The sequence below is a fragment of the Oncorhynchus gorbuscha genome, unplaced genomic scaffold (assembly GCF_021184085.1).
Source record: "Oncorhynchus gorbuscha isolate QuinsamMale2020 ecotype Even-year unplaced genomic scaffold, OgorEven_v1.0 Un_scaffold_6561, whole genome shotgun sequence".
Lineage (NCBI taxonomy): Eukaryota > Metazoa > Chordata > Actinopteri > Salmoniformes > Salmonidae > Oncorhynchus > Oncorhynchus gorbuscha.
The window spans coordinates 1-16,439 of record NW_025750129.1 but is presented as its reverse complement, the minus strand read 5'-3'; the positions used below and the strand labels follow the sequence as shown (position 1 = coordinate 16,439).

At 47.2% G+C, this 16,439-nt stretch overlaps 1 protein-coding gene across 1 annotated transcript; it reads left to right on the top strand.

Moving 5' to 3' along the window:
- Positions 1-975: 975 nt before the first annotated feature.
- On the top strand, positions 976-15,588 carry LOC124029490 (terminal uridylyltransferase 7-like; the record flags this gene model as incomplete). The annotated part of the gene is made up of 13 exons (XM_046341183.1): positions 976-1,147; positions 1,375-1,461; positions 2,575-2,675; positions 3,222-3,279; positions 4,056-4,204; positions 4,260-4,348; positions 6,930-7,008; positions 7,085-7,256; positions 7,831-7,878; positions 8,500-8,591; positions 9,909-10,024; positions 15,109-15,347; positions 15,419-15,588. Coding segments are annotated over 13 exons (1,572 nt in total), but the record flags the coding sequence as incomplete, so codon positions are not given.
- Between the last annotated feature and the right edge of the window lie 851 nt (positions 15,589-16,439).

The following is a 16,439-nucleotide window of genomic DNA, read 5'->3' as shown; positions in this document are numbered from 1 at the left end:
GATCCTAGATCACCACTCCTACTGAGACTCTTTATGACCTGATCCTAGATCAATACTCCTACTGAGACTCTATGACCTGATCCTAGATCACCACTCCTACTGAGACTCTGACCTGATCCTAGGTCAGTACTCCTACTGAGACTCTGACCTGATCCTAGATCAATACTCCTACTGAGACTCTTTATGACCTGATCCTAGATCAATACTCCTAATCATTTCTCCCCTGTCGTCAGTAGTAGATCAGATCTGCACTGTCAGTCTCTAACCCTGTGTGTGTCAGTCTCTAACCCTGTGTGTGTCAGTCTCTAACCCTGTGTGTGTCAGTCTCTAACCCCGTGTGTGTCAGTCTCTAACCCCGTGTGTGTCAGTCTCTAACCCTGTGTGTGTCAGTCTCTAACCCTGTGTGTGTCAGTCTCTAACCCTGTGTGTGTCAGTCTCTAACCCTGTGTGTGTCAGTCTCTAACCCTGTGTGTGTCAGTCTCTAACCCTGTGTGTGTCAGTCTCTAACCCTGTGTGTGTCAGTCTCTAACCCTGTGTGTTTGTGTGTCAGTCTCTAACCCTGTGTGTTTGTGTGTCAGTCTCTAACCCTGTGTGTTTGTGTGTCAGTCTCTAACCCTGTGTGTTTGTGTGTCAGTCTCTAACCCTGTGTGTGTGTGTGTCAGTCTCTAACCCTGTGTGTGTGTCTGTCTGTCTCTAACCCTGTGTGTGTGTGTCAGTCTCTAACCCTGTGTGTGTCAGTCTCTAACCCTGTGTGTGTCAGTCTCTAACCCTGTGTGTGTCGGTCTCTAACCCTGTGTGTGTCGGTCTCTAACCCTGTGTGTGTCGGTCTCTAACCCTGTGTGTGTGTCGGTCTCTAACCCTGTGTGTGTGTGTGTGTGTCGGTCTCTAACCCTGTGTGTGTGTGTGTGTGTGTCGGTCTCTAACCCTGTGTGTGTGTGTGTGTCGGTCTCTAACCCTGTGTGTGTGTCAGTCTCTAACCCTGTGTTTGTGTGTCAGTCCCATACAGTGGTGTGTAGTGTGTGTAAGCGGGACGGCCATCTAAAGAAAGACTGTCCTGAAGACTTCCAGAGGGTTCAGCTAGCCCCTCTCCCTCCCATGACACCTGCCTTCCTCAAAACACTCAACACAGTCTGCCAGCAGTGTTACCGTAAGTGTGTGTGTGTGTGTGTGTGTGTGTGTGTGTGTGTGTGTGTGTGTGTGTGTGTGTGTGTGTGTGTGTGTGTGTGTGTGTGTGTGTGTGTGTGTGTGTGTGTGTGTGTGTGTGTGTGTGTGTGTGTGTGTGTGTGTGTGTGTGTGTGTGTGACCTGCTCTTCAAATGATGTGTTCTGTCTCGTTGTATGTACCATTCCAGCTATAATTTACTGAATTTCCCAGGAGACTTTGCTCCAGATGATGTGGAGCTGGGAGTGAGAGAACACATCCTGCAGGACCTGGAGAGCTTCGTCAAACGACAGTTCACAGGTGAGACAGCACATTGTTCCTCTTCTGGCTGTGCCTGGTTCCTCTCTAGGTTTATAATCTCCACCCGGGCACAGCCAGAAGAGGACTGGCCACCCCACATAGCCTGGTTCCTCTCTAGGTTTCTTCCTAGGTTTTGGCCTTTCTAGGAGTTTTCCTAGCCACCGTGCTTTTTACACCTGCATTGTTTGCTGTTTGGGGTTTTAGGCTGGGTTTCTGTACAGCACTTTGAGATATCAGCTGATGTACGAAGGGCTATATAAATACATTTGATTTGAACATTGCCAAATGTTCATAAATGACCAGCATGGTCAAATAATAATAATCACAGGCAGAACAGTTGAAACTGGAGCAGCAGAATGGCTAGGTGGACTGGGGACAGCAAGGAGTCATCATGCCAGGTAGTCCTGAGGCATGGTCCTAGGGCTCAGATCCTCCTGGAGAGAGAGAATTAGAGAGAGCATTCTTAAATTCACACAGGACACCGGATAGGACAAAGGAAAGGGAAGGAAGGAAGGAAGGAAGGAAGGAAGGAAGGAAGGAAGGAAGGAAAGCTTTGTCCATAGAAGAAGTGGAGAAATTTCCACTCGATGTGGTAGCCGATGTTAAGAGGATTTGTTTTATAGCTGTTTGTTCCAGACTTACACTGACTAGTGATTGATTAACAGGTTCCAGACTTACACTGACTAGTGATTGATTAACAGGTTCCAGACTTATACTGACTAGTGATTGATTAACAGGTTCTAGACTTACACTGACTAGTGATTGATTGATTAACAGGTTCCAGACTTACGCTGACTAGTGATTGATTAACAGGTTCCAGACTTACACTGACTAGTGATTGATTAACAGGTTCCAGACTTATACTGACTAGTGATTGATTGATTAACAGGTTCCAGACTTACACTGACTAGTGATTGATTAACAGGTTCCAGACTTACACTGACTAGTGATTGATTAACAGGTTCCAGACTTACGCTGACTAGTGATTGATTAACAGGTTCCAGACTTACACTGACTAGTGATTGATTAACAGGTTCTAGACTTACACTGACTAGTGATTGATTAACAGGTTCCAGACTTACACTGACTAGTGATTGATTGATTGATTGACAGGTGCCAGACTGAGGCTGTTTGGTTCGTCTAAGAACGGCTTCGGCTTCAAGCAGAGTGACCTGGACATCTGTATGGTGCTGGACGGACAGGAGACCGCTGAAGTAATCTATTGTATCTTCTCTTCTCGCTCTGCCTCTCTTCTCTCTCTCGCTCTGCCTCTCTTCTCTCTCTCTCTCTCGCTCTGCCTCTCTTCTCTCTCTCTCGCTCGCTCTGCCTCTCTTCTCTCTCTCGCTCTGCCTCTCTTCTCTCTCTCGCTCTGCCTCTCTTCTCTCTCTCGCTCTGCCTCTCATATAATATACTATATTAGCAGACACTTTTATCCAAAGCAATTATTGCTCTCTTACTCACTCACATCAAGACAACCATAGTCTCTATTGATAAACCACTGTAAATCCTATAAACCAGGGGTGTCAAATTCTTTCCACGGAGGGCCTAGTGTCTGCAGGTTTTTTCCTTGCAGTTAAGACTTAGACAACCAGGTGAGGGGAGTTCCTTAGTTATTAGTGACCTTAATTCATCAATCAAGTAGAAGGGAGGAGTGAAAACCTGCAGACACTTGGCCCTCTGTGGAATGAGTTTGACATGTGCTGTAAACAAACCTCTTCTGCAGAAATGATTTGGTTCAAAACAGGTTTTGTCTCCTGCAGGGTCTGGACTGTATCAGCATTATAGAGTCTCTGGCCAGACTCCTGAGGAAACACCCAGGTCAGTGTCTGGACCCTGTGATAATGTAGAGTATGGGTCAGTGCCTGAACCATGTGATAATGTAGAGTATTGGTCTGTGTCTGAACCCTGTGATAATGTAGAGTATGGGGTCAGTGTCATAACCCTGTGATAATGTAGAGTATGGGTCAGTGCCTGAACCATGTGATAATGTAGAGTATTGGTCTGTGTCTGAACCCTGTGATAATGTAGAGTATGGGGTCAGTGTCATAACCCTGTGATAATGTAGAGTATGGGTCTGTGTCTGGACCCTGTGATAATGTAGAGTATGGGTCAGCGTCTGGACCCTGTGATAATGTAGAATATGGGGTCTGTGTCTGGACACGACCCTGTGATAATGTAGAGTATTGGTCAGTGTCTGGACCCTGTGATAATGTAGAATATGGGTTAGCGTCTGGACCCTGTGATAATGTAGAGTATTGGTCAGCGTCTGGACACGACCCTGTGATAATGTAGACTATGGGTCAGTGTCTGGACCCTGTGATAATGTAGAATATGGGTTAGCGTCTGGACCCTGTGATAATGTAGCGTATTGGACAGCGTCTGGACACGACCCTGTGATAATGTAGACTATGGGTCAGTGTCTGAACCCTGTGATAATGTAGAGTATTGGTCAGCGTCTGGACACGGCCCTGTGATAATGTAGAGTATGAATTATTCATATAGTCCCCTTGTACTGCTGTACTGTGCACCAGGTGTGTATCTGTAAGCCCGTGTCGATGTGGGAGGCTGTATCTGACATGTCCCTGTGGCCCCAGGTCTGAGGAACATCCTCCCCATCACCACGGCTAAGGTCCCCATCGTTAAGTTCTACCACGCCAGGACCGGCCTGGAGGGAGACATCAGTCTCTACAACACGCTGGTGAGAGGAACGCACACCTGGTTGGTCATGTGGGAGCAGGAAGCAGTGACTGAACCCTTTAAAAATAATAATAATAATAATTCTCTCTCTTGGCTATCAGGCCCCTTACACAACACGCGTCTGTTGGCGCGTGCGCTGCCATCGACCCCGAGTCAAGATGCTGTGTTATGTCACGAAGGTGTTTGCCAGGTATGTCTCACCAGTTTACAGCTGAGATGAGATAGTCACACAACCCACTGAAAGGTTTTGATGGTGATCAACTTCCTAGGAGTTTAACCTGATGAACAGCTGATGATATAGATATTGGGGAGAATACTCTATATCCTGTTGTCCCCTGGTCTAGTTAAAGGGGATGTTTTAATATCTGTTGTCCCCAGGTCTAGTTAAAGGGGATGTTTTAATATCTGTTGTCCCCTGGTCTAGTTAAAGGGGATGTTTTATTATCTGTTGTCCCCTGGTCTAGTTAAAGGGGATGTTTTAATATCTGTTGTCCCCAGGTCTAGTTAAAGGGGATGTTTTAATATATGTTGTCCCCTGGTCTAGTTAAAGGGGATGTTTTAATATCTGTTGTCCCCTGGTCCAGTTAAAGGGGATGTTTTAATATCTGTTGTTCCCTGGTCTAGTTAAAGGGGATGTTTTAATATCCATGTTGTCCCCTGGTCTAGTTAAAGGGGATGTTTTAATATCCATGTTGTCCCCTGCTATAGTTGTGTGATATCGGTGATGCGTCTCGAGGAAGTCTGTCGTCCTACGGCTTCACCCTGATGGTGCTATTCTACCTGCAACAGAGGAACCCACCTGTTATACCTGTACTACAGGAGGTAAGACAGAGGAACCCACCTGTTATACCTGTACTACAGGAGGTTAGACAGAGGAACCCACCTGTACTACAGGAGGTAAGACAGAGAAACCCACCTGTTATACCTGTACTACAGGAGGTTAGACAGAGGAACCCACCTGTACTACAGGAGGTTAGACAGAGGAACCCACCTGTTATACCTGTACTACAGGAGGTTAGACAGAGGAACCCACCTGTTATACCTGTACTACAGGAGGTAAGACAGAGGAACCCACCTGTACTACAGGAGGTTAGACAGAGGAACCCACCTGTACTACAGGAGGTAAGACAGAGGAACCCACCTGTTATACCTGTACTACAGGAGGTTAGACAGAGGAACCCACCTGTACTACAGGAGGTTAGACAGAGGAACCCACCTGTACTACAGGAGGTTAGACAGAGGAACCCACCTGTACTACAGGAGGTTAGACAGAGGAACCCACCTGTACTACAGGAGGTTAGACAGAGGAACCCACCTGTACTACAGGAGGTTAGACAGAGGAACCCATCTGTACTACAGGAGGTTAGACAGAGGAACCCACCTGTTATACCTGTACTACAGGAGGTTAGACAGAGGAACCCACCTGTACTACAGGAGGTTAGACAGAGGAACCCACCTGCTATACCTGTACTACAGGAGGTTAGACAGAGGAACCCACCTGTTATACCTGTACTACAGGAGGTTAGACAGAGGAACCCACCTGTTATACCTGTACTACAGGAGGTTAGACAGAGGAACCCACCTGTTATACCTGTACTACAGGAGGTTAGACAGAGGAACCCACCTGTACTACAGGAGGTTAGACAGAGGAACCCACCTGTACTACAGGAGGTTAGACAGAGAGGAACCCACCTGTACTACAGGAGGTTAGACAGAGAGGAACCCACCTGTACTACAGGAGGTTAGACAGAGGAACCCACCTGCTATACCTGTACTACAGGAGGTTAGATAGAGGAACCCACCTGTTATACCTGTACTACAGGAGGTTAGACAGAGGAACCCACCTGTACTACAGGAGGTTAGACAGAGGAACCCACCTGTACTACAGGAGGTTAGACAGAGGAACCCACCTGTTATACCTGTACTACAGGAGGTTAGACAGAGGAACCCACCTGTTATACCTGTACTACAGGAGGTTAGACAGAGGAACCCACCTGTTATACCTGTACTACAGGAGGTTAGACAGAGGAACCCACCTGTTATACCTGTACTACAGGAGGTTAGACAGAGGAACCCACCTGTTATACCTGTACTACAGGAGGTTAGACAGAGGAACCCACCTGTTATACCTGTACTACAGGAGGTTAGACAGAGGAACCCACCTGTTATACCTGTACTACAGGAGGTTAGACAGAGGAACCCACCTGTACTACAGGAGGTTAGACAGAGGAACCCACCTGTACTACAGGAGGTTAGACAGAGGAACCCACCTGTACTACAGGAGGTTAGACAGAGAGGAACCCACCTGTACTACAGGAGGTTAGACAGAGAGGAACCCACCTGTACTACAGGAGGTTAGACAGAGAGGAACCCACCTGTACTACAGGAGGTTAGACGGAGAGGAACCCACCTGTTATACCTGTACTACAGGAGGTAACTGAAGTGAATCTGTCTGACTCCGGGCCAATGAGTACAGTTGTGAGCAGATATCAGCTGATGGGCTATATAAATACATTTGATTGATTGATTGATTGATTGAGTTGTGAGCAGTCTGGCCGTGAGTCCAATGATATTTTGGGAGATTTGCTGACTGAATCTGGATTTCTCATCGCTAAGATCTGGTGTGTGTGTGTGTGTGTGTGTGTGTGTGTGTGTGTGTGTGTGTGTGTGTGTGTGTGTGTGTGTGTGTGTGTGTGTGTGTGTGTGTGTGTGTGTGTGTGTGTGTGTGTGTGTGTGTGTGTGTGTGTGTGTGTGTGTGTGTGTGTCGATAGATTTATGACGAGGGAGAAGAAGCCTGAGATTTTGGTAGATGGATGGAATGTCTACTTCTACGATGATCTGGATAAACTGGTGAGTCCTCTATAAGGCATCAGCTGTGGTGTGTGTGTGTCTCGCCTGCACTGAGACCTTTGACCTCTCTCTCTAGCCTGAGCGCTGGCAGCAGAAGAACCTGGAGTCTGTAGGTGCTCTGTGGCTGGGCCTGCTGCAGTTCTACACCGAGACCTTTGACTTCAGAGAACACGTTATCTCCATCAGACAGAGAGCAGCTCTCACCACCTTCAACAAGCAGTGGACCTCTAAGTACATCGTCATCGAGGGTCAGTACCAGACTTGATTTACTCCTACCAACGGGCCGTAACGGCGACTACGTCTCTTCTGCAAACCCTGTTCTGGACACCTTTCTTGACTTCATTTATAGGGATTCTTGACTTCATTTATAGGGATTCTTGACTTCATTTATAGGGATTCTTTGACTTTATTTCTTCTCGAGGATCGTGACCGTTGAGGGGATTTAGGGGAGCTATTGGTCGAGGGTTGTAAACGTTGAGGGGATTGAGGGCAGGTATTGGTCGAGGGTTGTAAACGTTGAGGGGATTGAGGGCAGGTATTGGTCGAGGATTGAGGGCAGCTATTGGTCGAGGGTTGTAAACGGTGAGGATTGAGGGCAGCTATTGGTCGAGGGTTGTAAACATTGAGGATTGAGGGCAGCTATTGGTCGAGGGTTGTAAACGTTGAGGGGAGCTTTGGTACAGGCGGTAGTTTCATTTTATCATAAACAGTTTGGGGGTTTAACACTGCTAGGTTGTAGTAAAAGCCTGCACGTCCTGCAGCTCTCCAGGGAGGGTTGTGAACCAGGGATCTAGTTATCTGATCTGATGTTTTTCTCTCCAGATCCTTTTGACCTGAACCATAACCTGGGAGCTGGCCTGTCCAGGAGAAGTAGGTATCTCTTATCTTACTGTCTTTCTCTCATAGCATCATCCTCCTTTTCATTCACTTCTCTCCTGCCTCTCTCTGCTCTCTCCCACTCTGTCCTCTCTCTCTGCTCTCTCCCACTCTGTCCTCTCTCTCTGCTCTCTCCCACTCTGTCCTCTCTCTCTGCTCTCTCCCACTCTGTCTCTCTCTGCTCTCTCCCACTCTGTCCCTCTCTCTCTGCTCTCTCCCACTCTGTCCTCTCTCTCTGCTCTCTCCCACTCTGTCCTCTCTGCTCTCTCCCACTCTGTCCTCTCTCTCTGCTCTCTCCCACTCTGTCCTCTCTCTCTTTCTCTCTCCCACTCTGTCCTCTCTCTCTGCTCTCTCCCACTCTGTCCTCTCTCTCTGCTCTCTCCCACTCTGTCCTCTCTCTCTTTCTCTCTCCCACTCTGTCCTCTCTCTCTGCTCTCTCCCACTCTGTCCTCTCTCTCTTTCTCTCTCCCACTCTGTCCTCTCTCTCTGCTCTCTCCCACTCTGTCCTCTCTCTCTGCTCTCTCCCACTCTGTCCTCTCTCTCTGCTCTCTCCCACTCTGTCCTCTCTCTCTGCTCTCTCCCACTCTGTCCTCTCTCTCTTTCTCTCTCACACAGTGACCAACTTCATCATGAAGGCTTTCATCAATGGCAGAAGTGTGTTTGGAACAACAGTCAAAGCCTACCCTCCTGAGTACACTAGTCCGATGGTTAGTATTCACTACCTACCCTCCTGAGTACACTAGTCCGATGGTTAGTATTCACTACCTACCCTCCTGAGTACACTAGTCCGATGGTTAGTATTCACTACCTACCCTCCTGAGTACACTAGTCCGATGGTTAGTATTCACTACCTACCCTCCTGAGTACACTAGTCCGATGGTTAGTATTCACTACCTACCCTCCTGAGTACACTAGTCCGATGGATTTAGTATTCACTACCTACCCTCCTGAGTACACTAGTCCGATGGTTAGTATTCACTACCTACCCTCCTGAGTACACTAGTCCGATGGTTAGTATTCACTACCTACCCTCCTGAGTACACTAGTCCGATGGTTAGTATTCACTACCTACCCTCCTGAGTACACTAGTCCGATGGTTAGTATTCACTACCTACCCTCTGAGTACACTAGTCCGATGGTTAGTATTCACTACCTACCCTCCTGAGTACACTAGTCCGATGGTTAGTATTCACTACCTACCCTTCTGAGTACACTAGTCCGATGGTTAGTATTCACTACCTACCCTCCTGAGTACACTAGTCCGATGGTTAGTATTCACTACCTACCCTCCTGAGTACACTAGTCCGATGGTTAGTATTCACTACCTACCTCCTGAGTACACTAGGCCGATGGTTAGTATTCACTACCTACCCTCCTGAGTACACTAGTCCGATGGTTAGTATTCACTACCTACCCTCCTGAGTACACTAGTCCGATGGTTAGTATTCACTACCTACCCTCCTGAGTACACTAGTCCGATGGTTAGTATTCACTACCTATACTACTATCTCAGCAGTAGTAGTATATAATGATGTATTATAATAATATATAACATTAATATTGTTCCTCTCAGCAGTAGTAGTATATAATGATATATAACATTAATATTGTTCCTCTCAGTAGTAGTAGTATATAATGATGTATTATAATAATATTTAACATTAATATTGTTCCTCTCAGCAGTAGTAGTATATAATGATGTATTATAATAATATATAACATTAATATTGTTCCTCTCAGCAGTAGTAGTATATAATGATGTATTATAATAATATATAACATTAATATTGTTCCTCTCAGCAGTAGTATATAATAATATATAACATTAATATTGTTCCTCTCAGTAGTAGTAGTATATAATGATGTATTATAATAATATATAACATTAATATTGTTCCTCTCAGCAGTAGTAGTATATAACGATGTATTATAATAATATATAACATTAATATTGTTCCTCTCAGCAGTAGTAGTATATAATGATGTATTATAATAATATATAACATTAATATTGTTCCTCTCAGGAGTTCTTCTTTGATCCTGAGGTGCTGACTGAGGGACAGCTGGCTCCTAACGACCGCTGCTGCAGGATATGTGGCAAGATCGGACACTTCATGAAAGACTGCCCCATGCGCAGGAAGTAAGAATGTGTTGCGTTGCGTAAGCATGTATATGGGTGTATACCCGTGTGTTTGTTTGTTTTTGACAGCCATGAAATCTATGGCTAAATCATCTCTGTGCAGCTCCTCCCAGCGCTGCGATTCCCGTTTCATTTCCACGTCAATAGCCAGTATCAGCTGGGTCAAAATGGTGGCGCGAGAGAGGAATATTTCAACCCCTCCCCTCTGAAGGTTGTTCATACCTTGATCTGGCAGACAGCCAGGAATTCAGTGCAGGGGGGGGGTGTATCTAAGACTTTGCATACAGTTACCACTCCTTGTGCAGACGGTGGAAACCTTGCATTGAGAAGGGAAGAAAGTCATTGAGTTGATCTTGAAGAACATCTACTAGCCAGTTAACTCAGAGAATGAGTCGTCACTGGTGATGGACTGGTTCGACTGGGACAGCAGCCAGACCATCAACCACAGCCCAGTCACCCAGCCAGACCATCAACCACAGCCAAGTCACCCAGCCAGACCATCAACCACAGCCCAGTCACCCAGCCAGACCATCAACCACAGCCCAGTCACCCAGCCAGACCATCAACCACAGCCCAGTCACCCAGCCAGACCATCAACCACAGCCCAGTCACCCAGCCAGACCATCAACCACAGCCCAGTCACCCAGCCAGACCCTCAACCACAGCCCAGTCACCCAGCCAGACCCTCAACCACAGCCCAGTCACCCAGCCAGACCATCAACCACAGCCCAGTCACCCAGCCAGACCATCAACCACAGCCCAGTCACCCAGCCAGACCCTCAACCACAGCCCAGTCACCCAGCCAGACCATCAACCACAGCCAAGTCACCCAGTCACCCAGTCACCCAGCCAGACCCTCATCCACAGCCAAGTCACCCAGCCAGACCATCAACCACAGCCAAGTCACCCAGCCAGACCATCAACCACAGCCAAGTCACCCAGCCAGACCATCAACCACAGCCAAGTCACCCAGCCAGACCATCAACCACAGCCAAGTCACCCAGCCAGACCATCAACCACAGCCAAGTCACCCAGCCAGACCATCAACCACAGCCAAGTCACCCAGCCAGACCATCAACCACAGCCAAGTCACCCAGCCAGACCATCAACCACAGCCAAGTCACCCAGCCAGACCATCAACCACAGCCAAGTCACCCAGCCAGACCATCAACCACAGCCAAGTCACCCAGCCAGACCATCAACCACAGCCAAGTCACCCAGCCAGACCATCAACCACAGCCAAGTCACCCAGCCAGACCCTCAACCACAGCCAAGTCACCCAGCCAGACCCTCAACCACAGCCAAGTCACCCAGCCAGACCATCAACCACAGCCAAGTCACCCAGCCAGACCATCAACCACAGCCAAGTCACCCAGCCAGACCCTCAACCACAGCCAAGTCACCCAGCCAGACCCTCAACCACAGCCAAGTCACCCAGCCAGACCCTCAACCACAGCCAAGTCACCCAGCCAGACCCTCAACCACAGCCAAGTCACCCAGTCACCCAGCCAGACCATCAACCACAGCCAAGTCACCCAGTCACCCAGCCAGACCATCAACCACAGCCAAGTCACCCAGCCAGACCATCAACCACAGCCAAGTCACCCAGCCAGACCCTCAACCACAGCCAAGTCACCCAGCCAGACCCTCAACCACAGCCAAGTCACCCAGTCACCCAGCCAGACCATCAACCACAGCCAAGTCACCCAGCCAGACCCTCAACCACAGCCAAGTCACCCAGCCAGAACCTCAACCACAGCCAAGTCACCCAGCCAGACCCTCAACCACAGCCAAGTCACCCAGCCAGACCCTCAACCACAGCCAAGTCACCCAGCCAGACCCTCAACCACAGCCAAGTCACCCAGCCAGACCCTCAACCACAGCCAAGTCACCCAGCCAGACCTCAACCACAGCCAAGTCACCCAGCCAGACCCTCAACCACAGCCAAGTCACCCAGCCAGACCCTCAACCACAGCCAAGTCACCCAGCCAGACCCTCAACCACAGCCAAGTCACCCAGCCAGACCTCAACCACAGCCAAGTCACCCAGCCAGACCCTCAACCACAGCCAAGTCACCCAGCCAGACCCTCAACCACAGCCAAGTCACCCAGCCAGACCTCAACCACAGCCAAGTCACCCAGCCAGACCCTCAACCACAGCCAAGTCACCCAGCCAGACCCTCAACCACAGCCAAGTCACCCAGCCAGACCCTCAACCACAGCCAAGTCACCCAGCCAGACCCTCAACCACAGCCAAGTCACCCAGCCAGACCCTCAACCACAGCCAAGTCACCCAGCCAGACCCTCAACCACAGCCAAGTCACCCAGTCACCCAGCCAGACCCTCAACCACTGTCTTTCTATCTTTAAACAGTGTTGGACTGTCAAGCTAAGAGCAGCTGGTCTGACAGTGAACATGAAATAGAGCAACTTCTGCCGAAGGGAGGAGGACGTCTTCCCCGTAACGCACAGCGTTGAGACTGCCTGCAATGACAACAAGCTCAGCCCGATGATGCTGTGACACACCGCCCCAGACCATGACGGACCCTCCACCTCCAAATTGATCCCGCTCCAGAGTACAGGCCTCAGTGTAACGGTCATTCCTTCAACGATAAACGCGAATCTGACCATCACCCCTGGTGAGCCAAAACCGTAACTCGTCAGTGAAGAGCACCTTTTGCCAGTCCTGTCTGGTTCAGCAAATGTGGGTTTGTGCCCATAGGCGACGTTGCGGGTGATGTCTGTTGAGGACCTGCCTACAAGCCCTCAGTCCAGCCTCTCTCAGCCTATTGCGGACAGTCTGAGCACTGATGGAGGGATTGTGCGTTCCTGGTTCCTTTGAAAGACAGGGTCCTGAAAAGGGGACGTTTCTTTTTTTTTGCTGAGTTTATAAAGTCACATCTGAAACTGTCAAGTTTGTCAAATGTACAAACCGGAAGGCCGAAACACTGCTGGCAAGTTGCAGCAAACCGCGATTACACAACCTTGGGAAATGTTAGGAGTGGATTTAATGTGTTCATTTCCTTGAAGCTCGAATCGGAATGTGTACATGCTTGTTTTTGTCGATTGACTATTCCAAGCGGGTGGAGCTCTTTGTCCTTGCTGTAGCCTGTCAAAGCACAGTCTCTAACATCCTCACGATAGAGATCCTGACTCGCTGGATAGTGCCTGATCTTGTCTGATCTAGGTTCCAAATTCGTCTCTGATCTTTTTGAGGAGACCTGGCGAAGAGAGAACCTGAGACAGGCCATGGTCAACTTCTATCACTCGCAGACCAACCTCATTGAGAATGTGAATCAAACCTTGAAGACAATGATTGTTACCTATGTAGGGACCCATCTCCAATAATGGGAAAAGCACCTTTTGCGGGTTTAGTTTTTCCCTGAATTCTGCTGTGCAAGAGTCCACTGGAGTCGTCCCCTCAGAGAACCCTTAGACATGGTGCTACAGACCCAACTGTTTAGTCCAGACTCAAACTACCTGGTCATAGCATTCAATCATTCAATCTCCACGACTTGAGAGCTCTTGTCTCAAAGAATCTGATCAAGGCTCGTCTCAAGCAGAAGAGGAACTATGATAAGAAGTCGTATCTGGTCAGTGATCGGGTATGGCTACGCGCTAGCCATATTCAAAAGCTGAACAATTATTCTGGGCCAAGCTGGCCCCTAAATGGCAAGGACCTAATAAGATTGTGGATCAGATGGGGCCCTCGTGTGGAGGACACAGGTGAAGACATGCGCGTTGTCCTTAAAGTGTGTTACCCCCTCGGCTGAGGAATTGGAGGAGATGAGCGCTGGTCATGGTTATCTTCTTGGAGAGGGAAGTGAGGAGACCAAGATCTGCCTTTTTTATGGCAATGGTTGGCTTTTTCCAGGGGAGAGGGGTGTGTGACGGCCTCGGTGCGTCTCCTCCCTGCACTGCGCGTCACCTATAATTCATCAACTGCATAAAAATGGTGACGGTGGTGCGTAAAGAGGTTTTCAAACCCTCAGCTCTGAAGCTTGTTCATACCTTCTTCTTTTTTTTAAAGTGCGCTGTACCTCATACCTCAACAAAGTGATAACGCGGCCAACATTCCTAAACAGATTACGATAATAAATAAACAGATTACGATAATAAATAAACAGATTACGATAATAAATACATAGATTACAATAATAAATACATAGATTACAATAATAAATAAATAAATTACAATAATATTAGATTACAATAATAAATAAATAAATAAATAGATTACAATAATAAATAAATAAATAGATTACAATAATAAATAAATAAATAGATTACAATAATAAATAAATAAATAGATTACAATAATACATAGATTACAATAACAAATAAATAAACAGATTACAATAATAAATAGATTACAATAATAAATAAATAAATTTACAATAATAAATAAATAAACAGATTACAATAATAAATAAATAAACAGATTACAATAATAAATAAATAGATTACAATAAATAAATAGATTACAGTAACAGGCAAATCTCTTTCTGCTGGAGTTCTGTTGTCGGATCAGATTGACTCACACCTTTAAAAGTGTGTGTGTCTGCACTGTAGGAGTTGTTGGGGAATAATATATTGTGAATCCTAATCATTTGTATTGATGTGTGGAACAAACGTCTATGGTTTGTGTGTGACTGGTTTTGCACACCGCTTATTGATGAACATTGCGTGCGCATGAGATCGAATAGGTTCACTTGAATCATTTTCTGGGCCGGGACTGTTTTTTTTAAATGCCTGAGGTACAGGACTTTCCCTGAGAAACCTAAGTTATTATTTTGTGACTGATATTGTTTGTTTGTTTTTATATATTTTGTGATAATACAAAAAAATGCAGAAGGACCACCATTGTTTTGGAGTTATTTAGTTTAATGTAAAGGGTTTATGATAAGTTTCTATTCCATGACTGACTTTTTCCACGAGTCCTTTGTATTGGTCTAGACATAACTGACAGAAAAGGAGAAATCAAACATTTCTCTGGTAGACATGAACTTCCTGTCAACCCCTAAATAACTCAGGAGTTAAATCAAATCCGTTAGCGTGTGTGCGTTAATCTCCTCCTCCTCTCCAGGTCTAGGCAGCGCCGTGAACAGGAGGATCGAGCAGAGGGAAGGAGGGACTGGGCGGAAGGGGGCAGGGAACATCGTCAGGGTGAATACTGGAGAAGACAGGAAGAGAAACGGTGCTGCTTCCTGTGTGGAAGCCACGCCCACATCAAGAAAGACTGCCCCCAGTACAGAGGACCAGCTGGGGCCTTCTCTTCATCTCCCTCTACGAGCCACATGAGGAATTTGAGAGAGAGAAAAACGGGTATGATAAATACTCGCACAAACATTGACATGTACTCACAACCCTGTTCTAATCCTCGTGTGTTTGTCCAGGACTCACCTCAACCTGGTCTAATCCTAGTGTGTTTGTTTGTCCAGGACTCACCTCAACCTGGTCTAATCCTAGTGTGTTTGTTTGTCCAGGACTCACCTCAACCTGGTCTAATCCTAGTGTGTTTGTTTGTCCAGGACTCACCTCAACCTGGTCTAATCCTAGTGTGTTTGTTTGTCCAGACTCACTCTCAACCTGGTCTAACTTAGTGTGTTTGTTTGTCCAGGACTCACCTCAACCTGGTCTAATCCTAGTGTGTTTGTTTGTCCAGGACTCACCTCAACCTGGTCTAATCCTAGTGTGTTTGTTCCACCAACCTGTCCAGGACTCACCTCAACCTGGTCTTAATCCTAGTGTGTTTGTTTGTCCAGGACTCACCTCAACCTGGTCTAATCCTAGTGTGTTTGTTTGTCCAGGACTCACTCCTCAACCTGGTCTAATCCTAGTGTGTTTGTTTGTCCAGGACTCACCTCAACCTGGTCTAATCCTAGTGTTTGTTTGTTTGTCCAGGACTCACCTTCAACCTGGTCTAATCCTAGTGTGTTTGTTTGTCCAGGACTCACCATCAACCTGGTCTAATCCTAGTGTGTGTGTTTGTTTGTCCAGGACTCACCTCAACCTGGTCTAATCCTAGTGTGTTTGTTTGTCCAGGACTCACCTCAACCTGGTCTAATCCTAGTGTGTTTGTTTGTCCAGGACTCACATCAACCTGGTCTAATCCTAGTGTTTGTTTGTTTGTCCAGGACTCACCTCAACCTGGTCTAATCCTAGTGTGTTTGTTTGTTTGTCCAGGACTCACCTCAACCTGGTCTAATCCTAGTGTGTTTGTTTGTCCAGGACACCTCAACCTGGTCTAATCCTAGTGTGTTTGTTTGTTTGTCCAGGACTCACCTCAACCTGGTCTAATCCTAGTGTTTGTTTGTTTGTCCAGGACTCACATCAACCTGGTCTAATCCTAGTGTGTTTGTTTGTTTGTCCAGGACTCACCTCAACCTGGGCCTAATCCTAGTGTGTTTGTTTGTC